This window comes from Poromitra crassiceps (assembly GCF_964638095.1).
Source record: "Poromitra crassiceps genome assembly, chromosome: 28".
Taxonomy (NCBI): domain Eukaryota; kingdom Metazoa; phylum Chordata; class Actinopteri; order Beryciformes; family Melamphaidae; genus Poromitra; species Poromitra crassiceps.
The window spans coordinates 12739369-12762247 of NC_139651.1; the positions used below are offsets into that span (position 1 = coordinate 12739369).

Sequence of the window (22879 nt, forward strand, 5' to 3'; positions counted from 1 at the left end):
ATAAGCCAGTGGTTCCCAACCTTTTTACACCAAGTACCACCTGAGAAAGTAGTTGGCTCTCCAAGTACCACCATATGACCGACGTTAAAATACAGTCTATTCAGCTATGCACAGTTCACGCAGGAGGCAAATTTATTCCAACCTGCAGCCTATGTGCAACCTGCAGCAGCTGCACTTGTGCTGGGTTGACTGCTGTCTTCACCTCCTTGTGCTTCATCGTTGCTGCTCTCCTCTACTACAGCTCTTTTACGATTCCCTCCCGTTTTGATCCACTTTAGCATCCCTCCTCGTCTTTGTTCACCACTTGTGTAACCAGGCGGGGCGGGCAGGTAATTGTGCATGCGCAACAGGTATAGTGTCCGTCAGAAACAAATATTTGTTTCTAAATCTCAAGACAACAAAATAAACCTAAATTTCAATGATCACAAGTTTATTTTCATTCGTAGTATTATTTTGATAAACATGTTTTACAATTGATTTTAAAGTTGGGTTTATTTCATAATTTAAACATTGGGATTCCAGGGATCAAGTACCACCAGCAGGGGGGGGCGCAAGTACCACCTACCTTGAGAAACACTGCCAATAATATTAATAATAATTATTATTATTTCACTTTCACATGTTTGAAAACTACTACTAATGACCACCATGGATTTTGCACAAAAACTAAAAAAAAAAAAAAAAAAAAAAAAAAACTTTTTTTTTTCCACAGAGCCTTCCAAGTACCACCAGCAGGGGGCGCAAGTACCACCTACGGTACGCGTACCGTAGGTTGGGAACCACTGTTATAAGCCAAGGGCACATGCACATGCACACGCACACACACACAGGCATTGTGACATCACTGATGCAACAACATTTAGTGAGCACACACACACACACACACACACACACACACACACACACACACACACACACACACACGGAGGCATTGTGACATCACTGATGCAATAACCTTTAGTGAGCAACACACACAGACCCGGCCGCGCCAATAGGGCAGGCAAGGCCGAGCTATGGGTGAGGCTACCTAATACTAGGTGCAGCATCACATATTCAGGGGAACCATGACACCTTCTGTGCAACTACAGGAAACATGGTTGAAGTGTGTCATCACGTGAGACACTATTCGAGTGAAAAATCACACTTCTGACTGACACACACAGGATTTCCTCTTCTCAAGCTGAGTGGCGAGACAAGCCGCCAACCTTTGCAAATGGCGCTACACCGCTGCTGCCATGTGGGGGCTTGCCAGTTCCAATGCCAGGGCCCTGGTGTTGTGCATGCTGCATTTATGCTCTCACTGAACTTATTACATGCCTAAATTCCAGTGACAATTCAATCAGTCAAGAAGGAGCAAATAGCTTCACAATTTTAATTTCATTTTCAATTCACAAACGGAGGTATATTTAAAAAACACCCCAATACAGCGGGTGGGGATGATGAGACACTAGGACACGTTCTTGTCCGGAAGGGCTCATTCTCCAGAGACAATATATTTTGAGGATAAGAAAAGTAGTGCGCTGAGGGTGACGATGACATGTGTCTGTCTGCCATACAAGACAGAGCGGAGAGTATGAGAGCTAAGATCACTACGGAACTCACTATGGAATAACATAGACACAGATTGTTCTTAAAAGACGTATAAATGTGATATTCTACTAGATGCAGCCAGACCACTATTATTTATCTAATGAGACAGGTGAGTTGTTGTTGTGAGCAGTCAACCAAGCCACGCCCCCTCTCTGTGTTGTGAAAACAGGCGTTGTTCTTTTCAGCCTGCTAGAGCAGCCATTTCCAACCTATGGGCCGGGACCCCCTGGTGGGCCGTGAAGGTTGTTGAATGATACCGTTTTGTAATGAATTATTTGTTCATTAGCCTGTTGTAGACAGACCCTCACAGTTTCTGATTTCTGCGTGGTGCTGATGGACAGCACCTTTTATTGTTGAAATAAACACATTATTTGAGAACACATTATTTGGCCTGCCTACGGTTTACGGTCGGATGTGGGCCGTGAACCTATTTGAGATTTGATTTTAAAGTGAGCCATGAGTCAGAAAAGGTTGGGAACCACTGTGCTAGAGCACCGGAGCGGCCCGCGTCCGCTCTTTCGTGTGTGATGTGGCACTCCCCTGCATTTATAAACAGACAGAGAGCGACCCAGCGAGGCTTGAGAGCATAATGTGGATCAACCTGTGGCTGTGATTGGAAAACGTAAGTGGCCATGGCTGTGAAAGAAAGGTTCATCATGTATGATTGTACGGCAGTTTGGGACCGTGTATTTCCTGGTTTCAGTTGCAGTGCGGTCGGTCAGCTCTGTGGCTTTGTCCGCTTGTCTCCACGGTGCAGGCTGCTCAGGCTGCCTAGTGTAGACAGCTATTGATAGTATTCTGTTACATCACCACACGGCCATCTTGGTAGGAAAATAACAGGTGATTGTAATCAATTAACAGGTGATTACAATCCAGTGACACAAACAGCCAATGAGCTGTGTGTATTGTAGCGCCATATTGGTAAAATGCTTGTGACATCATGGGAATACTATGAATAGGAGAGCAATGCAGGTGCTTTATGACAGCATGAAGCCGTACCTATGTGTTTTATAGACTGTGTTTACATCTGACGTTACAGCTCCAGTGCGACATCTAGTGGGGGGGAAAAACACACAAAAAATGCAGATAGCTCCTTTAAGATTTTTCATACTTTTATGAGGACTATAGGCCTTTGTCAGCTGCCGAATTTCAAATAGTCTTGAAGGGGGAAACATCCACACATTTTAGGCACTTCAGTCTCGAGCAAACTAACTGAAGTGAATAAAAAAAAATGTTCAAGTTGTATTTCACCAAGGTTGCGTCAGTCTCATTGTAAATCCATGATGTTGAGAAGTGGACACATGAATGGCAGACGGTGAAGAAGAACCTCGATGTGTTTGTTCCCATGAAAAAAACCTTCCCCTCAGTCTCCATAACGCACCTCTGCCCTCATCTCCTTGGCGACGTAGCCTAGCAACGCGGCAGTGACCTGCTGCTGCAGCGTGGCATTGCCCATCACCAGGGCAACGAGCTGGGCCACGTCGGTCCAGTCCAGGCTGCCCAGAACCCCCATGATGTCAGAGTACAGCTTCTGCTGCTGGGCGGGAGGAAGCTCCATCAGGATCTGAGGCAGAGGCTTGAACTGCCCACTGGTCAGCCAGCTGCCCAGCAGACCACCCAGCGCTCCGCCTGGGGGGGAGAGAGAGAGAGAGAGAGAGAGAGAGAGAGAGAGAGAGAGAGAGAGAGAGAGAGAGAGAGAGAGAGAGAGAGAGAGAGAGAGAGAGAGAGAGAGAGAGAGAGAGAGAGAGAGAGAGAGAGAGAATGTCTGTCAACTCAGTATTTAGTGATTGTATGTGGCCAGTATGTAAAAGTTTCTGCATCAGATACAACTTCAGGGAAGGAAAATGGTGCCACCTTGTGCTATAAACTAGGAAATACAGATCTAATTTGCCTTCCACCAAATTCACTTTGGCGTGCTTTGATTTTATGCAGCCTACTTTATTCCCACCACATGAGGGAATTTCTCTCTGCGTCCTCTGTTTGGGTGCAGGGTCTGTCAGCTAGCGCCCTGCAGCACCTCTCTGCATCCTCTGTACCATAACACTCTCCTGTTGGCGAGTCAGCAGTGGTGGCCAAGTCACTGCTCCTTCCCCTCCTGGCTTCCAGCTCAACTCCTCCCTCCTACTCCATATCCAACAGTCGGTCGTCCCATTCAGCATCACATCCTCCGCTATTCTTCTAGGCTCCTTATTTCTGCCTGGACCATGGTTCTCCTCTCCCTTGCGTTGGCTTTTCCCCCACTGTTGGAAGTGGTTCATTAGCGGTTCATAGCCCATTGCAATTTTCAAATGGCAGGAGGCGCAATATTTGTTAAAGGCTAAATGTGTGTCAAAATACCATTTTAAATGTAATATTGTTGTGCTGCACAGATGTCCTGGTCTATACATCATATTCTACACCAGGGGTGCCCAACCAGTCGATCGCGGTCTACTGGTCGACCGCGGACTGACCCCAGGTCGATCGCGAGGGGTGTCAAAAATCGATTATAAAAATATATATATATATATAATAATAATAATAATAATAATAATAATAATAATAATAATAATAATAATAAAATATAATGGAAGTACATGCAGTTGTTTATTTTAAATTATGGATCATAATACAATGCAATTCCAAATGCACTTTTATTTTAAAAGTAGCCACACAGTGAGAAAAAAGAATGTGAGAAAAAATAAATCATGTATTGGGGAAAAAAAGTGATGCATCGATTTAAGATTAGATTAGATTAGATTAGATGCATCGATAATCGTAATCGAATCGAAGCCCATCCCTCTGAATCGTAATCGAATCGAGACGTGAGACCAGTGAAGATTCACAGCCCTAATGTCAGTGGGTTGTGGGACAACGAGAAAGTGTTGTGAGGTTAGTTACTGCAGGCTGGAAACGATGTGTGTGCGTTTGCGATGTTGAAACTGGACTGGTAGATCTCGGGAGGCTGGCTACTTGAAAAGTAGATCTTGGGTCAAAAAAGTTGGGCACCCCTGTTCTACACACTTAAGAAAACATCTTTGTTTGGCACAGATCCCCGCAAAAACAACATCATAATAATTGTAATGTTTTTCAGTGAAAATGACGTATAAATGATCATTCCTTCTAATATTGCAAATCATATCGCAATTGCAATATCAAGTCATAAATAATCACAATTACATCTTTTTTCTAAATCATTCCTACCTCTGATGCTGATATTAACTAGTAGTCACATCATGCTTCAGTAAGGCAGAAGCATGGCACATTTCACCTTCAATCTGGTGACAACACCTACCGACAGCGATTCCTGCAGGTCCGCCCAGCAGTCCACCTAGAAAGGCAGTCCCCCCTGCCACCACCGCTCCTTTGGTAGAGTTCTTCACCGCAACCTTCATCTCCGCGTGTGCCGATAGGTCACAGCACAGACGCATGACATCGTCCATCCGTGGGGGCATCCCTGCATCGAGGTGCTGAGGAGGCAGGACAGTAGAGACAGTCAACTCAGCTGTGGTTTCCTTGATAAAGTAAACAAGACAGAACCCATTAAGTCTAGCACAGACTACAATGAATGACTGGATCCGAGTAACATTTGCTATCCAGTGGGCAAGAGATCACACACTACCCAACTGTGTCTTGGAAGAGTTTTTTGGCCCTGCGGCTTATATAACGGTGCGGCTTATCTATGGATTTTATCAGCTAACGGCCGCTCGGGGACCTCCAAAATCTATGGATGTTGGTATGAGGCAGAACGAGAGCAAGACAGACATTACGAGAGCGAGACCCTGATTGGATGATGTTGCAAAAAATGTGCCTCGCGACCTGATTGGAGCAGTGTGCCACTACGCTCTCTCAGCCACTACAGTAAAACACCCTCCCTCCTCCCTCGCTCCGGGGGGAAAATGGCAGCGATTGAGCCTGAAAGACAGTCTGAATGAAATTGAATGTAACATTCCCAATTCTATGTATTACATTCTAAAAAACTAACGGCAACATTTTGGAAGGCTAAGCCACACAACTAGCTCGTTGTAATCTAACATCATGCTTCAAAAGATGGAGAACTGGCTGTGTTACGACGATGGCGGCGAGAAGAAGAAGGAAAGAAGGAAATCGAGCAGCAGCACGTAACCTTGGCATCAGGGTGTTGACACAGAGAGCAGACGGCCGAGGTGTGTCCACCGTTCAGATCCGACTGAAGGCCAAAACAGTCGCCACCGAAATGAAAATTGAACATTTTAGAGGTGGACCATCCTGGTGTTTCAGATTTATGAGACGAAAGGGACTGTCCGTCAGGGCGCGGACGACTGTGTGTCAGCAACTCCCTCCCGACTACCAGGAGAAAATTACAAACTTCGGCGAATTCACACAAAGAAAGATCAAGGAATATTCCATCGGACCGGAGCAGATCATAAATATGGATGAAGTGCCTTTGACGTTCGACCTGCCTCTCACTAGGACTGTTAACAAGAAAGGTGAATCGTCCATCACGTTGAGAACCACAGGTCACGAGAGAACGAATTTCACTTGTGTTCTTGGCTGCACAGCATCTGGAGTAAAGCCCCCGCCGATGGTGATTTTTAAGCGTCTCACAATGCCAAAAGAAAAGATCCCCTGCGGGATATGCTTGTTTTGTTGAAATGTTAATAAATGGGAGCTTCCCTAAACAGCCATCTCTTTCCCGACAATCCCCTCTGTGCACGAACCCTTACATATGGTAATTAAACATCAAAACACCCGCGGCTTATAGTCCGGTGCGGCTTATATATGTAACAGGCAATTTTGCTGCTGCGGCTTATACTCAGGTGCGCCTTATAGTGCGGAAATTACGGTATTTGCTTTCATACATCTCACTAGAAGACCTATTTTATAGGTCCCAATTTTTAAGGGCAAATTACACGTAATTGTCCTCAGATACATCTCCTGTAAAATCTTTAATGCTGTATTGTTCCGGGGGTTAGGGTGCAGTGGTAAGCGATGTCGCCTCACAGCTCGAAGGTCCTGGGTTCGATTCCCACCTGGGACGCTGTGAACGCTGAAGGAATGCGTGCCCGTCCGCATGTCCTCGAGTGCCCACCGCCCGGGAGGGGTCGTCAAAAGGGCCTTTCTGTGTGGAGTTTGCATGTTCTCCCCGTGCCTCCCGGGGGTTTCCTTCATATAGGAACCCCTTCACCAAAACATGCAATATCCTGGTTGCTAATGTGGTTCCTCCTCTGGTCGTTAAGGGCGCCTGTTCGGAGGGAGGGGAACTGGTTGGAATAGTGTGACCTTCCAACGTGCTATGTCCTACCGGTGAAGCTTCCCCTGTCAGGTGAAAAGAAGCGGCTGGCTAACTGCCCATGTCTCAGAGGAAGCATGGAGCCAGTTTCGGCTCTCCCCAGATCGGCAGAGGGTGGAGTAGCAACCAGGATAAATAAATTAAATTAGCACTAATGGGGGATAAAAATGGGATAAAAAAATCTGGGGAAAAAAAATATATATATTTCTTTTTTGTGTGTATTGTTCCAATGATAAATCCGGCATACATATAAATAAAAGATTGCGTGTTATCTCCACGTTATCTCCTTTCACCTAACCTCGCGTCACCAGGCTCGTCCCGAGGAGAAGAGCCTGGTACGCATTACTACAGGAAGGATGTCCCGCCCTGTGTTCCGGTGTCATGGTGAGTTTTGTACCCCCGCCGAGAATTGCACCCCCACCATATTTTGGGGCTGTTTTAACTTAAAAACAGGGATGCAAATCTCGGCAGGTACAAACCGCCGAGATTTTCACCCCCCTCCACAAAGCCAGGAGAGATCCCCAGGTCTCGAGGTCATCTGTACCCGGATTTTAAGCACCAAAGTCGGCTTCCATGAGCCAGAAGAGAGCCCCAAGCATGGAAGTCACCTCCACCTCCACGCGGATCTAATGCATCAAAGTCGGTCTCCATGAGCCAGGACAGACCCCCTGGCTTGGAGATCACGTCTACCCAGACATTTTTAAACAGTTAAGTTTCCGTATAGAATCATTACAATGTGCTCCCGGAAGGTGAGGATGCAATTCTCGGGGGGGTGCAAAACTCGGCATGACACCGGTCCTGTGTTCTTGTCCACAGTGTTTTCGTTCCCCCATAGAAATGCACTAATGCAGCAGTCGGCCGCTTAACCTCGCTACGAGTTTGAGAGAAAAATAAGAAGCATGGACATAAACAAACGAAGTATTCAAAGGAGTACTTGAATAAACTTGCCATAGCCCGGAAGTCTCGGATCGAGGTTTTTCCATCCGGACTACCTTTCACCAAACACTACCGCAGAGTAGCACTGTCACGTGTCGTGTCGTTTCACCTGAGTGCATGACAGAAAGTGGAGTGTGCCAGACTTTTGTAGACTTTTGAATGAGAGTTTCTCGTCGTGACCTTTGACTGCTTTACAAGAAGGGAGGGACTAATAGCATAAAGGTCACTCTTGAGTCCCTAGAGAAAGTAGCGTTAGTTTTTTGTTGCTGTTTTTTACGATAGACGTAGGTTAATGGCAGAAGAGCCTGCACTGCATGGTCACAACTTGACGCCATTTACAATTTTCGCCAGTGTTTCTTTCATAAAACTGCCTATTACCAAACTAAATAACGTATATATTATAAAGCCTAGTACGCACTTTATGGGATAATTTCGTTGTTTGACTAAACGAAAGCAAAGGCAGCTGTCACCAGCACCAAACCCCTCGTATGTTAACTTGCATGTTCAAATGTTGATGTAACGCGGGCATCATTTCTTACCTTCAGTCCTTCAAATGTGGGATAAATGTTGTTTCCTTTCGAGTCATCAACACAAACAAGTCCTACCAACTTCTCTTCTCTAGAAATGAAAGTTACGACTGTCGTCGGTCTCCGCAAGCAAGGAATGATGGGAGCTGTCTAGCATGCAGAGAGGATAGATTGTAGAGACAGTGCGTTCCAGGCTCCAGCCGCTCTGTATTCTTCTGGTCTCCTAAATGGCAGCTTGTGATTAGCTGTCTCTCATGTTATGAAACATCATTGGCTCCTCAGTCTCCTGAGGGGGCGTGGCAGTGGCGAAACAGATACAGGAAGTGAGTGGAGGTTGCAGTGTCTTTATATTCCATCGTCTCCGGCTGTAGTACTACTTCCTTCCTGCTCAAGCAGACGGAGCAAGATGGTTCACTCCTTTTTTCAAAATGTTTTTCAATTTGTAATAACATTACTAAAATATGAATATTACAATCATTCAATCATTACAAAGGGCTAGAAATGAACAATGTGTTAGCAAAGGTGGAGCTACTAGCCTGTCTGCTTTCTAATAGCCTACATTTCAGGTAACATTTCAGGTCTTACAATTGTCTATAAAATAATTTAAGTGTTTATGTAATTTCACATAGCCTAAATCAACATTTATTTTTGGCCCAATTATGGTAATATAATTTTTCATTTATAATTGATTTGATTAGGGACAGATACACAACATTTTGTCAAAAAACATCTGATGTCATGTATCACAACATTTATAGCCTGAGCTATAAATTAAGCACCTGGGTATCATAAAATCTGTGAATGACTGACAGTCGTTCAAACAATCGGTCAGTCATAATCCTAAAAGTGGTGAGGTGACTCCTTTAAAGTTTGAATGGCTAGATGAACACACGAGGTTTCGCAGCCAAAAACATATGCTATGGTTGGATTAGGAGGTGAACTATCTTGTTCTCTGGGTTTAGCAGTAGGCAAAACTGTGACGCAAACAGGCCCCGCCTCATTTGGTAGGATTTGCTGACGTCGTCTTGGGACTGGGGGGGAGGGACTTCGACTGATAAACAAGTTTGAGATCAAAACAAATCCATGAAGAACTGCAACTGATAGCCGTCGGACACAATTTGTGAAACGGTCACACCCGAAAGAAAAAGACGACGTCTATTTTGGTCAGGTAATACAACCTCTGTTCGCCTTGCATTGTGCGATAATGGCTTGGCTTTTTATGTTCTCTCTGTCTGCCTATTGTTCTGTTCTCTGTCATGTCTGTCTCCCTGCCAGGCAGCCTTGAGTTTATAATTGGAATATAATCAAAGAAGTCATCACTGCAAGTCTGCATTTTCTTCTTGACTCATACGGGTATAAGTAGGCTATTACAGCAACATCAATGTTCTATAACCTACAATAGGCTACCATCTGAAGCGCAGCTGATGTCGATGATGTGTGTCTGTTGGCAGGGAGGCTGTTTTGACATTAGATTTTCAGACACCAACAAGCACAGGATAGACACATTAAACAAACAAAAACACTGACCTATTTAGGGACTTCCCCCTTGTTTGTCTCAACATAAACAAAGATAATATTCGTGTCACTAGGTACTACTAATAATTATACACTAAATACATAAATTGTTGGGAAAAGGCAAGGCAAAATTGAGCAAAATGTGTATTCGTACATGCAAGTGACATTCATTTGAAATAATATATTATAAGCAGCCAAAATATGCTATTGGAATATAGGCTACTTTGAGAGATGTCAACAAAACATGGGGTGAAGAATACCATCAAGGTGCAGCCTATGTGTTTTTGTTTCTTCCCCAATTTGGTATGAAATGAGTCACAGCTGACATGTGGGTTGTGTTTTGATGAAACTCAACAGGCGGGTTTTCAGTATATCAGCTGATGCAAGGCTTTCATAAGTTGCACTTAGGCTGTTAGGTAAGGTATCATGATGTGGATATAGCCTATAGAGGTTTGGTTTGGATGAATCATTATAGAAGGGTTATTACCAGAGGGTTATGGTTGATGTATCTTGACTATGATCAGTTGTTACCATAACAACATGATTGCCCAAACAAACATGGAGTCCTGAAACATAGGCTAAATTTAACTTGATACTATAAGAAGAGCAAGGGCTCCCAGTGAGGAATGCCATGTATGCCATCGTGTGTGTGTGTGTGTGTCTGTGTCTGTGTCTGTGTGTGTGTGTGTGTGTGTGTGTGTGTGTGTGTGTGTGTGTGTGTGTGTGTGTGTGTGTGTGTGTGTGTGTGTGTGCGTGCCTCGCCCGGATAGGGTCATCAACTAGGGACAAAAGGTCAATCAGCTGCAGTTCTTCTGGGGTCGCTGCTGCTTCATCCAGCTGGAGGTTGTTTAACCCAGATCACTCTGTCCCGTAACAACTTAGCCTCCTCTATTTCAGTTTCTCACACACTCCACCGTGTGTTGACACAGAGCTAAATGCTGACGTGACATGGGCCACTTGTAGGGATGTATGCCAAGGAGCAAAGAGTTCAGTTGGAGGCAGGTCTGTTAGAGAGTGGCAGGGACGGCCTCAAGGGGGAGCTGTGTGCGCCGTTGCCGTCTGTAGAGTGGAAAACACAAGCAGGGATGGAGGCATTGGGACAGCTGTGGTCTATATCTATATGCATTCATTGGGTGTTTTGTTGCCAAAAGAGAAGGTTAGCATTAGGACTCAAGTGTGGGCGTTTGAGGGCAGATACTGAGGATCTTGACACTGAGGTCATTTGTCCATTTTCATGGCAAAGATTGATGGAAACTGGAAACCCTCTGAAACAGCATTTGACACCATCTCAGGACTAGAAAACTCACCACACCTATTCAGTGGATACCATGGAGAAATCAGCAGCAAAAGTAATATACTTCTGCAGTGGAAGAAATGAAAAATAGAATATAAACATCAAAACAGAATGTATAATAAGCTATAAAACCAGTAGAAATAATAATAATAAAATGTAATATAAACAGTAGTGGGGTTAAACTACTGTATGTAGGTGGCAGTTTCAAACGTTAACTACAGTGTGAGTGGAAAATAATGGGAAATAGTATGAGTAAGAGAGTATTACTTTGTAAGAACTGTCTCACAATATTGAATCCTCCTTCCATTGACCAGTCAAACTGAACTGACACCCCGCCCCGCTACACCCCAATCTCTTCAGTGCAGTCCTTTCCTTTCCCCGCCCACCCTTCACATGACCCCGCCCCTCACACATGACCCCGCCCCTCACACATGACCCCGCCCCTCACACCACACCCTGCTCTTGTTGTTTTCAGATCGACACCATGATTGGTAAGCTCCTCTCTCACCTGCTCGGGAACACCGAGGCGGCAGACGACACTTACGAGGAGCTGATGGAGTTTGAGGAAGGAGGATGGGTCATTGTTAATCTCCCAGGTGAGAGATAACCTCCCAACCGAAAATGCTATTCACATCTATAAGGTCAATGAAAATGACCAATAATGAATTACTAGTGGAGGGCTGGACGATAATTCAATATTATTGTTTTTATCGTCTTTCAGTGGAATCATATCGTGATGATATGGTGATTTTTGGGGATATCGTGAGACAATTCTGCTGTCTGAATTGATGATAATGAACAAATTTTACTCAAAACATTTTATTTTGTACACAATATGAAGTATGAAACTTTTTTAAACTTTGTTTTTATTGGTTTTTATTGTTTTTTGAATGAGAAGGAAGTTTGAAACTTTTTAAGGAATATTAGATTTTTTTTTCCCATCAGCATTCACTGGATTTAACAAGATTTTGCATCATGAGCCTTATCGTGATATATATCGATATAACGAAATACATCTTTGTGATGATCGAGATAGTGATTTCAATCATATCACCCAGCCCTAATTACTAGCAATGGCAATGAGGTATGAATAGGGTTCAATAGCTGACCATGTCGACGACCACTGCAGTTGTTGACATTTGAAATGAAATAACATTGATGATAAACATTGAAAAAAGTAAATAAAAAATGGTGTCAGCCACAGCTTATAATATACCAGGATGAAGAGGCCATACTGAACTGGTTGTACTGGGTTGTTGCTTCCACAGACAACGGACCGCTGTCGGCTCCTGAGGCTGATCCTCTGGAGGACCTGCTGATTGAGCATCCCAGCATGTCTGTCTACCAGATGAGACGCAGGCCCAGCAGAGAGGAGGAGGAGGAGGAGGAGGAGGAGGAGGAGGAGGAAGAGGAGGAGCTGGGGTCTGAAGATGAAGATGAGGACTCTCCGAGGTTAGTTTGCACTTAGTTTGTTTTACTATAATTGTGAGGATCTGACCCTAAACCTTCCCATACCTATTCTGGAATATATAGGAACAGTTAGCTTAGCTCAATTGCTGCAAGTCTATGGGATCAAGCTACCAAGTGTATTCCAGCTATTAATAATAACTCTGAAACACTGGTCTTTTATGGTAATTTTCGATGGCTACATGGCTAGCTAGCTCCTGAAAGTTTGGACTTTACAAAACTGTGGTCTCGCAAGAAGAGGTAATGCTACGTTCAAGACAACTGGGAAACTTTCAAACTTGACTTCCCACCTCCAAATGGTTGAGGTGGCAACCCTGGAAGTATTATAGAGACAGTCCGCATGTCTGGGAACGCCCATACAGGCTCTAGGAACGCCCACAATAGACGCTGGGTTAGCCTGGGGGCGGGGTAAATCCCCCGTTCTATCCATTCAGCAAAGTTAGAATTTAGCTGATAGCCCAGCCCAGGCAGACACGATCGGGGATTTAACCACCGCAGTAAACGCACATCTGAGCAGACGTCTTGTGTTCTGCTCTAGAACCTCCAAACATGTAGTTTAGAGCCGCAGCACCGTCTTTTGGTGAGTCAGCCCATGAGATATATCGGTGGTTTTACCCCACTCGCGCGCCAGCCGTTTAACATTTTGTGGGCGTTCCCAGACATGCGGACTGTCTCTATATTGGTTTCCAACTAGGAATTATAAGTCGAAGGGCTGTTCAAATGTATTTTTCCTATTCAGAAGTAGGGCGTTTCCTAGTTCCTAGTTGTCTTGAATGTACCGTAAAGGAAGTCCGGCCAGGACTGAGAAAGTTGAAAGAGGAAGTTGTAAGAAGAAGTTATAATCTGATATAAGAATGTCGTCTCATTGTGTCTGTCCAGGCCGGTAGTGATATGTCCTCTGATTGTGTCTGTCCAGGCCGGTAGTGATATGTCCTCTGATTGTGTCTGTCCAGGCCGGTAGTGATATGTCCTCTGATTGTGTCTGTCCAGGCCGGTAGTGATATGTCCTCTGATTGTGTCTGTCCAGGCCGGTAGTGATATGTCCTCTGATTGTGTCTGTCCAGGCCGGTAGTGATATGTCCTCTCGTTGTGTCTGTCCAGGCCGGTAGTGATATGTCCTCTGATTGTGTCTGTCCAGGCCAGTAGTGATATGTCCTCTGATTGTGTGTGTCCAGGCCGGTAGTGATATGTCCTCTGATTGTGTCTGTCCAGGCCGGTAGTGATATGTCCTCTGATTGTGTCTGTCCAGGCCGGTAGTGATATGTCCTCTGATTGTGTCTGTCCAGGCCGGTAGTGATATGTCCTCTGATTGTGTCTGTCCAGGCCGGTAGTGATATGTCCTCTGATTGTGTCTGTCCAGGCCGGTAGTGATATGTCCTCTGATTGTGTCTGTCCAGGCCGGTAGTGATATGTCCTCTCGTTGTGTCTGTCCAGGCCGGTAGTGATATGTCCTCTGATTGTGTCTGTCCAGGCCGGTAGCGGTGAGGCGGCACATCTCGTGGCGCCTGGCGGCCTGGGGCGTCCCTCTGCCCTGCAACGTCCAACTGCTGGACGTCCAGAGGGCGATGACCCAGGCCGAGCGCAAGAAGCTGAGCCGCAGCGCCCTCCACAGGCAGAACCTGGCCAAGATGCGCTTCTCCCCGGCAGAGAAACGCTACGGCCACTTCAAGCAACCCTGCCAGCGCCTCTACAACTACTAAGCAGAGCGGATGACTCGGCCTGCTGGTGAGGGCGCGTTCTGGTTTGCCTCCATAGGTAGCCCCAGTGTGCTGCACACTTTCACCTCTAGAGGGTGAATCACAATCACATAGGCTTTCCCTGCATTGTTTATGTTCTATAATCTTATCAATGCATTTGAAAGCATTATTGAATAACCAAATTGCATTTCAAGACAGATTGGATTACTGAAGTTTCACCTAGCAAACTTTCGTCTGCATTGCGAGTTAACTAGTGCACCTAGCTTCTGAGTTTCACCACTTCCCCCTGTGTGTCAAATGAACGTCATCGACAACCACTTGAACCACAGCAACATGAGTTTTCATGATGTGCAGTCTGGCGTTAATGTAGGCAACCTGCAACGTAACCCCCCACTCTGTGAGAAACCACTGACGACGACCCCTGATCTCCTGACACCGTGAATGAAATAGTCGCTCCCTCAGGTTCGATAAGCATGAGCAACACGTTTGCTATCGATTTAAAAGCCTTTGTGTACAGTGTCAGAGGAGAACAATTGAGCTGTTTGAGTTGAGATTCAGCACTGTAGCTTTAAGTAAAGGTAGGGCTAGGAATTTGGAAGTGTGCGAACGTGTTAGTGTGTATGACTGATCAATATTGGTTTATGGCACATTTTGATAAGATGTCTCTCAGTTGTATTCGGTATGTTTTATGGCGTGCCTTAGATTTAGACGTTGTCGTGACTAAAGCTAATTTCATACCGAGGTGACCTGTAGTCACCAAGCCATGTGAAAACACAACTATATTATATGAATTACTGTCATTTCCTATGATTTCTTTTTCTTTCGTTTGAAATGGATTCTGCATATTAAGGAATGATTACAAAACCACTGTTAATGTTTGAGTCTATATCATTTTATACTTTGCAGTGGGGTACTCACTTTTTCCATGTTACACAAATTGTTCATTTTCGAGACATGCTTGTAAATACATTGGATTACTATGTTTTTGTATTTGTGTGTATTTATAAAATGTACAAAAAAATGGCAAATAAATCTTGTTTTCTTAAGTTGGTGGCTGTATGTCATTTATTCGGTCGTACAATTATATAGCTTGCTATGATGACAAAGCACAATTGGATGTTAAGAGGAAATTCACGTTTCTTCACGTTGTGCATACAGTGGCACATTTCAACACACAAACTGTCTTCTGCCAAAACAGTAAACAAGAACGGTCTCATTCTCGAAGTTGATGCATCTTGCCCATGAAGCTCTTGACGCGCTCCGGGTCGACGGCGCCGGCCCAGTGGCCGCCCTTCTTGAAGTGGGAGCCGATGATCATGGCGTTTGCGTCAAGGTAGCGCTCCACGTTGTCGTAGGTCACCCCTGAGCCGATCAACACGGGGATTCCTACAGACTGGGAAACCTCTGTGAAACAAAGCAGGAATGTAAGCATCACAGTTAAAACCTACAATGCAGGATACATTGGCTGTATCTACCTAGTATCAAACTGACGTAAATTAGATGAAGATAGGACCATTTGGGGGATAAATGAAATATAACTGAGTATGACCAAAATCTTCACATCAAGTCAATTGTATATAGACGGTTTTCACCAGAGTGCAACCCCACAGCACTTCCTTTTTCTCAGCATTCGGCAAACTGCAGAAATATTCACTCGACATCGTTACTTTTGTTTTCGCCGCTCAGCTGTATAGACGGTTTTCACAGAATGGTCAGTCCTGCACTTTAATGTTTTTTTTTCTTTTATGTCCATAGCAAACACTGCAACAGGAAGTGAGCGGGGGTTCAATTTAGAATGTTTTTGTTGTCAAGTTAAAACCGTCTATACATATCCAGATACACAATCTTTTATCACCCCATTTACACCTGGCTTTTAAATGCGACCTGTATCTGGATCAGGTATCTGGATAATGGTCACATTTAAAAACCAGGTGTAAATGGGGTGAAAGAGATCTGAAGACAAGTGAGCCAGACTAACTTCAGAAGTGGTCAGGAAGATCTGACCACATCCTGATCACGATGCGTTTAACAACATGCATTTTTACATGGCAGCCACACAGAGAAGTGTTGTGTACTGTATGTATGACAGCCACACACAGCAGGGTTCTGCAGAGCCCAGTATAGGAGCTAAATAAACTGCTACATGATGCTGATGATGATATACACCCAATGGACTTTGGACACTGACTGTACAGGCTAACCTCCAAACTGGCATGTGAGCTCAAGTATCACTCTGTCTGGCCTGTGCCTGCATGTTTGTGTCAGAGAGAGAGGGGGGGGGGGGGGGGGGGGGCACGTGTAAACGTTTGTTTACACGTGTGTGTGTGTGTGTGTGTGTGTGCGTGCGTGCGTGCGTGCGCGCGTGTGTGTGTGTGTGTGTGTGTGCGTGTGTCCATGTGCCTGTCTAGCTTCAAGTGTTTACAGTCTTGTCTGCCCTGTCTGCTTAAAATAGCAGGCTGCTGTGTGTATTAGTAGCCAGGCTGTTAGAGGGGATAAGGTCCAGGGTGCAGACAGGGGACATGGACTCACCCTCATGCCAAACCTGGCTACCTTTCTATTGGGCAAACAGACAGCCTCACAGCTTCCATGGACACTGGCTTAACGTCTAGTCCTCATCACCAACAATGGATGATGATTGGGTGGCATCGTGAATGTGAGAATAGACCCTTCTCACGGGGGCCATTTTGTGTCGAAAAGGCAGGGTAAGAGGCCATTTACACCTGGCGCTAACATGCGTTTTCTGTGATCAGATTGCAATCAGATTGTTATTTTATCACTTCACACTGATTCAATTTACACCTGGCGTTAACATGCATTTTCTGCAATGTGATTGCAATCTGATTGCAATCTGATTGCAGAAATGGGTGTCCTCTCAATCCGCATAAAGTTGGTGTATCCAGATCGAGAGGACACATTGCATTTACTCTTGTGTTCAATGTGTACACAACGCATCCCTGACCACCTCCGGAGGTGGTTTGGCCGATCAGTAGGGCTGTGGCGATTCACTTATCTCCCGATTCGATACTATCACGATTCTTGGGTGCCGATTCGATTTATATTGCGATTCTTAAGTATTGCGATTCTACGATTATTGCGATTCGATATTACGATTTATTGCGATTTTTGTTTATTTTTTTCTTTTCTTTTTTCAGTTTGTTTGCTTTTTTACACTAGATTAGAACATGGGAAAAGTTGAATCATACACTAGAGACTGTATATTATATATCATGAGTAGGGCTGGGCGATATAGTTAAAAACAGGGGCGGACTGGGATCATAATTCAGGCCGGGCATTAGATACCAAGCAGGCCAGGCCGATATGGGCCAACGCGCGTGAAATTTGGGCCGTTTGAAGCCAGATTTGGGCCGTTTGAAGTCCAATTTTACAATGAGATGCACCCACTTTAACCCTGAAGTGTAATTATTACTTCAGACTAACTAATAAAGTAATAAAACCACTATTAAACCAGTAGGCGGCGCCTGGCCTGCTGTTCAGTGAGTGGCCTGACTGCAAGCACAAAAAATATCGATTCTGGAATAAAAGATCGATCCAAAAAATCGTGACATTAAAAATCGCGATACTTAGGTGAATCGATTTTTTCCCCCACCCCTACCGATCAGATTGCAATCCTTCTTCAATGCGTTTTGGGGGTGTTTACACCTGGCATTTCAAGTGATAAAACACAATCTGATTGCAATCTGATCACAGAAAACGCATGTTAGCGCCAGCCAGGTGTAAATGGCCGCACGGCACAGGTGCAAGCAAAACACTAATGAGGGTTTCCAACTTCCATGATTGGAATTTGGAAATGCTCATTAGTGTTTTGCTTGCACCTGTGTTTATTCTGCCTTTTCAAAATCCCTCAGATGTCAGATCATTCTTTCATTTTTAGGCACAGTAAGTAAGAGTTTTACTGTCCCACGTCACAAAATGGGGGTTGATGAACACTCCCCAGTCTCCACCCATTGGAGTTTCATGACACTCTGGCATTTTCACCTGGCCAACAACGGAAGACGGTGTGTGTGTGTGTGTGTGTGTGTGTGTGTGTGTGTGTGAGCGAGATGGAGAGGGAGAGAGAGGGAATGAGATTGTTTCTTGTCCATCCATGGCCAAAGTAGACGCTAAGCCTTCCTAAACCGATGCACAGAGCGCGCAGGCTTCACACGGGTGCCATATTGGGTGACTACTAAACAACGCCGGTGTGAATGTAAACCATCCCAACCAATAAGTGGTCAGTGAACAACACTGCTGACAGGAACTCTTTCCATTGAATCCTGCTACCGCCTCTGCTACAGAGAAGGGCGGCCTCTGGTGGACAGACAGGGCACTGACACAAGGATAGATTTACCCCCATTCACAATGAGTGAATTAATCACATCAATGGAAATGCATCTTGTCAGGGCAATCAGCGCTTCCACAACTGTCAAACAAGAGGCACTCAGCCTGCTTCATGTCCTGCCATAATCACCATCACATATTAAGCATAAGCAGTTATACTAATTATGCTCATCAATTAAGCTAATTGGTGCATTCATTTCTAAATATGTCTATGTCAACATATTTGTCTTCGCATAACACACGGGCGGTATTCATATGAACTCGGTATTGCAAAGCATTAAGGTGTCGGCAGTTTCTAGAAGACCAGAGACATCAAAATGTATCACAATTGAACCTGATGATAAAGACACTGGATACACACATTTTGTTGGTGGCTGTACCTCTGAGCTCCTGTGGGTCTGCCTGTAACCCCGTCGCCGTTCCCGTGATGATGATTCCGTCAGAGAGGAAGAACTCTGCGGCGCGGGCCGTCTCCTCGATGCTCACGTCCGACGTTACGGCGTGAGAACTGGGGGAGCACATATACGAAACACACACGGGGGTGAACTGAGGTGCTCTTAGTTCTGGTGGACAGTGAGCTGAAAACATGGTAAATATACTCAACCCTCAGGCATGATGAGGGACAAGCAGGGCAATGATGACTGACAAGACGAGACCTATGTCCTTACATTTTGTATAAGCTTCTTTCCTCATCTTTGTTTGTGTTTAACACGACCATCAGGAGCAACCCACCATGTCTGGGTTGGGTATACCTCCCAATCATTGTATGTGCAAACTTACTTCACCAATAAAAGTGGCTGATAGAGGCTGTGATGTTTTATTGTTGTGTCTTGTAAACCCATGGGGGTTGGGCACCAATCAATCAATCAATCAATCAATAAATCAATCAATCAATCAATCAATCAATCAATCAATCAATGGTCAATCAATCAATCAATCAATTAAGCATAGGAACAATATACAAGATTTGTCATACCTTGTGATACCCATACACCTGATACCCATAGTCTAGCAACCTGCTTTTGAACCGATTTCAGACATATAAGGACCTTGGTTGCTCTAATGGAGAAAAATATGATTAAATGTTGATTATTTGTGTGCACTGACCCCAAACTAATCGCATGAGTCAAAGTGGTTTTGCCACTTGCATCAGTATGATTAGAAAGGATGACTGATATTTGTGCATGCCATCACTACAAGTGTTGTAATTATAGATAGTAATATATGACACAATTTCCAAGTATTAAATCCACATCATAAAGTTCCACTATCTGACGAAGCGGCACTGACGATGATCTCACGTCACCTGTGCTTCTTCTTGACGTCAGTGAAGATCTGGACATGCTCAGCACCGATCTGCTTGCGGTATCTGAGCAGGTCTCCGGCGCATGCGTTCAGAAGGCCCTCGTCTGCCACGTGGGAGAAGACGTACCCCTCTGCCCTGATGAAGTCCAGACCTACAACCACATAACACAATACACAATGATCAGCATGTGAAATTCACTGGTCCACACAGGCACCATGTTGTATGCTGTTATTTCTGGCTGACAGTTCTACAAGATACTCTGACTGGTAGCCAACCTTTGTTCAATGATCCATTTCTATGATGTCTCAAAGGTCTTCAACCATGCACTATCGTAACCCAAAATTATGCGGGTTTTTAGTCCAAACCAAAAAATCCAGAAACTACAGCAATGCCACTGCTTAGATCCCCCTCTCTGGTTGAATGTGTGCTACCTAGTGAACTCAGCTGCTGTAGTGTTTGGCTGGTATGAAACCCTGTTGACTCTTGGGCAAAGATGACTGATTCTATTCTAGGGATGGGGCGATCTATATCGAAATACAATACAAAAATGTGACAATACATATCGTGAAGCGGAAAGATGAAAGAATATTTCACCTTCCCAATTTCACAAGTTCTCCATCGAAATATTACACTTTGCAATGAGAGTTTTTAATTGTTGCTTACATTCTAGTAAGCCAATGCCGTCGCTAGAAAGATTTGTGTCAGAAATAAACCTAATTCTGTACCGTCAGACTTTGTAGTCGTTTTAATTTATTACATTGTGTCGTGGTTGTATTGAATCATGAACTATTGCATGTTGAATCATATTGAGATAAGCATATCGTCCCATCCCATCCCATTCTATTCTATTCTATTCTATTCTATTCTATTCTATTCTATTCTATTCTATTCTATTCTATTCTATTCTAAAAGCTATAGCATGCTAAGAGCTATAGGCTGCTAACTTGGATGATGAATCCAAAAGCTAGTCTTGATGTAGCACATCTGCAAACAATTCACAAGCAGGGTATTTAGCCTCATACAGTGATGACGAGTTATAGTTACAGTGCTGATGAGTTATAGTTACAGTGCTGATGAGTTATAGTTACAGTGATGGAACTGATGCAAAGCCTGTGTATGAACCTGAAGCCAGAGCGACGGCCAATGCAGGCCGGTTTGCAGCAGACAGGATTTGCACTCCGAGGGGCAGCGATGGGCAGAGGCCCCTCACAGCGGCACACACTGCAGTCATGGAGGCACACACCTCGGGGCCCGCAGAGAAAGAGTACGGGATGTCATGCATGTTCTCGATGATCAGGCCGTCCTGGAAGAGGGGTATACAAGCAATGGTGATTGTTTTGTCTTGACTAGATTTGTCACAAAACAGCGCAGAAACAGATTTGTGACATAACAGCTCAGAAACAGGTCAAATGGCTCAGTAGTGCTTCTTTGTGCAGCCACTTACAATCCCTGCATTGTGGTAGATGTCTGCCTCTCTGCATGCTTCTTCAATGATGTGGGAGATCTTCATGCCACCCAAAGGTGTGCCTGGATGAAAGAGCAACTTGTTTACATCTGGGATCGCATTGGTTACATGATCAGATCACACACACGATGGCTGAATTCTACATTAAAAACAGGACAAAGGGTCACTCTGCTCTGCTCACTTCAGTTTACCTGGTAAGGCTTGAACATGAATCATTCCAATAACCACAGATTTTAAGCGTCCAAAAAGGTCCAAAAACTTCATGGTCGTGTTTTCCAAAACCAACCATGTACTAAGAGCAACTTGGGAACTATTTTGCTTCTAGGTTAGCAGGAGGGTCACGTGACTGGTCAAGGGTTGTTTGACTAACGTTCAAAATATCAATATAAATAAATAGTCATCCTCAAAATCAATATCGAACATGGCATAAAGAAAACGAACTGTTTTACATCATATCACCCCATCACCGGAATTGAAAAGACGGAAAATATTTTAGGCAGAGTTGGAAAAAGTTTTCATGGATACAATAGGGGGATAGAAGCAAATATGGCAACCCGCAGAGTGCTGAGACTGAAAGAACCGCGCTGGTAGAAGCTAACATGGTTAATTTATGGACTAAATAATACATGCGTCTAGGATGACAGCGGCTGACAGCGATCTCCAAAGCCTGTAGTATGGAAAAACGTCATTATCTCAAAACAATCTAGTCGCGATCTCTTTATTTTCCTGCTATTCTGGAGGAATACAGCTCTTTGTTTACATCTGACAGACTAGCCACGCGGTTGCTGTGCGCTTCCTGTTTCAAAGCCCGGCCCCCTTCAGCTGTCACTCTAACGTTCACGCCCCTATTACCGGCAAAATGTGTAAAATCTTCGTTTTCCTTTCAACCAGTACACACAGCATCAACGTTGTCAAGCGTATTTACTCTGCATGTGTTACAAGGGCAGAACTAGTGCTGAATGGAGCTGAAAATAGGCTGTTAAGACTGGCTTCAGTGGGTGATTTAGCGCCAAGTTAAATCGCCTCCTCCCTGACGTTGATGCCTCAAGTCATCTGTTCCCTAGAAGGCGCCAGCTCAGCTCAGAGGAACCAGCAGCCTGTTGGACACACACACTACCTTCCTCTCAGAGCAAGTTATCTAGCCGTTAAGCTAGGCCTGCACATTATAGTTCACCATCATTTGTTAGCCGTGGATACGAGTGAACTTCAAGGGCAGAATCTTGAGGTGAGTACATGGATAAATAACCAAACCAAAACGCTGATCTGATTTCAGCTGCAACTTTTTTCCCCAGCTAAGCTAATGCTAAGCTACAGCAAGCTGTAATATGGATGATGCATTAAAAGTTTGTAAGGCTGTTTTATAACTTTACTTGTGACCATGTTAAATGGATGATTGATGTTGTCGCTGTGTTGTAGAGAGATGGTGAATGGAGACAAGTATAAGCGTCCCAGCTGGGTTCGGCCATTATCCAGGCCAGCCAGCTGTCCAAAGTTGT

The 22879-nt window shown here is 44.5% G+C and overlaps 3 protein-coding genes and 1 long non-coding RNA gene across 5 annotated transcripts; 2 read left to right on the forward strand and 2 right to left on the reverse strand.

Annotated features, from left to right (window-relative positions):
• The first annotated feature begins 1405 nt into the window (after positions 1-1405).
• On the forward strand, positions 1406-2929 carry LOC310799688. The gene is made up of 2 exons (XR_014553823.1): positions 1406-2383; positions 2555-2929. It is a non-coding gene; the product is annotated as an uncharacterized lncRNA (long non-coding RNA).
• Positions 2369-8419, reverse strand: LOC310799687 (protein C19orf12 homolog). Of its 2 annotated transcripts, none has more exons than XM_083662279.1 (3): positions 8314-8419; positions 4862-5081; positions 2369-3219 (listed from the first exon to the last, which is right to left on the reverse strand). In XM_083662279.1, exons 2-3 carry the CDS (start codon positions 5019-5021, stop codon positions 2954-2956), a joined length of 426 nt encoding a protein of 141 aa, XP_083518405.1. In that variant the 5' UTR covers positions 5022-5081; positions 8314-8419; the 3' UTR covers positions 2369-2953. The 2 variants fall into 2 exon arrangements, with proteins under 2 accessions (XP_083518405.1, XP_083518404.1); XM_083662278.1 differs by having other exon boundaries at positions 4862-5036; positions 8314-8414.
• Positions 8420-9336: 917 nt separating this feature from the next.
• LOC310799649 (tumor protein p53-inducible nuclear protein 2) lies at positions 9337-15305 on the forward strand. Its single transcript, XM_083662242.1, has 4 exons — positions 9337-9469; positions 11586-11706; positions 12379-12562; positions 14049-15305. The coding sequence occupies exons 2-4, from the start codon at positions 11595-11597 to the stop codon at positions 14275-14277; spliced, it is 525 nt and encodes a 174-aa protein (XP_083518368.1). The 5' UTR covers positions 9337-9469; positions 11586-11594; the 3' UTR covers positions 14278-15305.
• A 182-nt stretch (positions 15306-15487) lies between these two features.
• LOC310799888 (uncharacterized protein F13E9.13, mitochondrial) lies at positions 15488-21647 on the reverse strand (the record flags this gene model as incomplete). Its single annotated transcript, XM_083662491.1, has 6 exons — positions 15488-15678; positions 18993-19120; positions 19919-20069; positions 21041-21221; positions 21363-21445; positions 21575-21647. The coding sequence occupies 6 exons, from the start codon at positions 21645-21647 to the stop codon at positions 15488-15490; spliced, it is 807 nt and encodes a 268-aa protein (XP_083518617.1).
• Positions 21648-22879: the final 1232 nt, after the last annotated feature.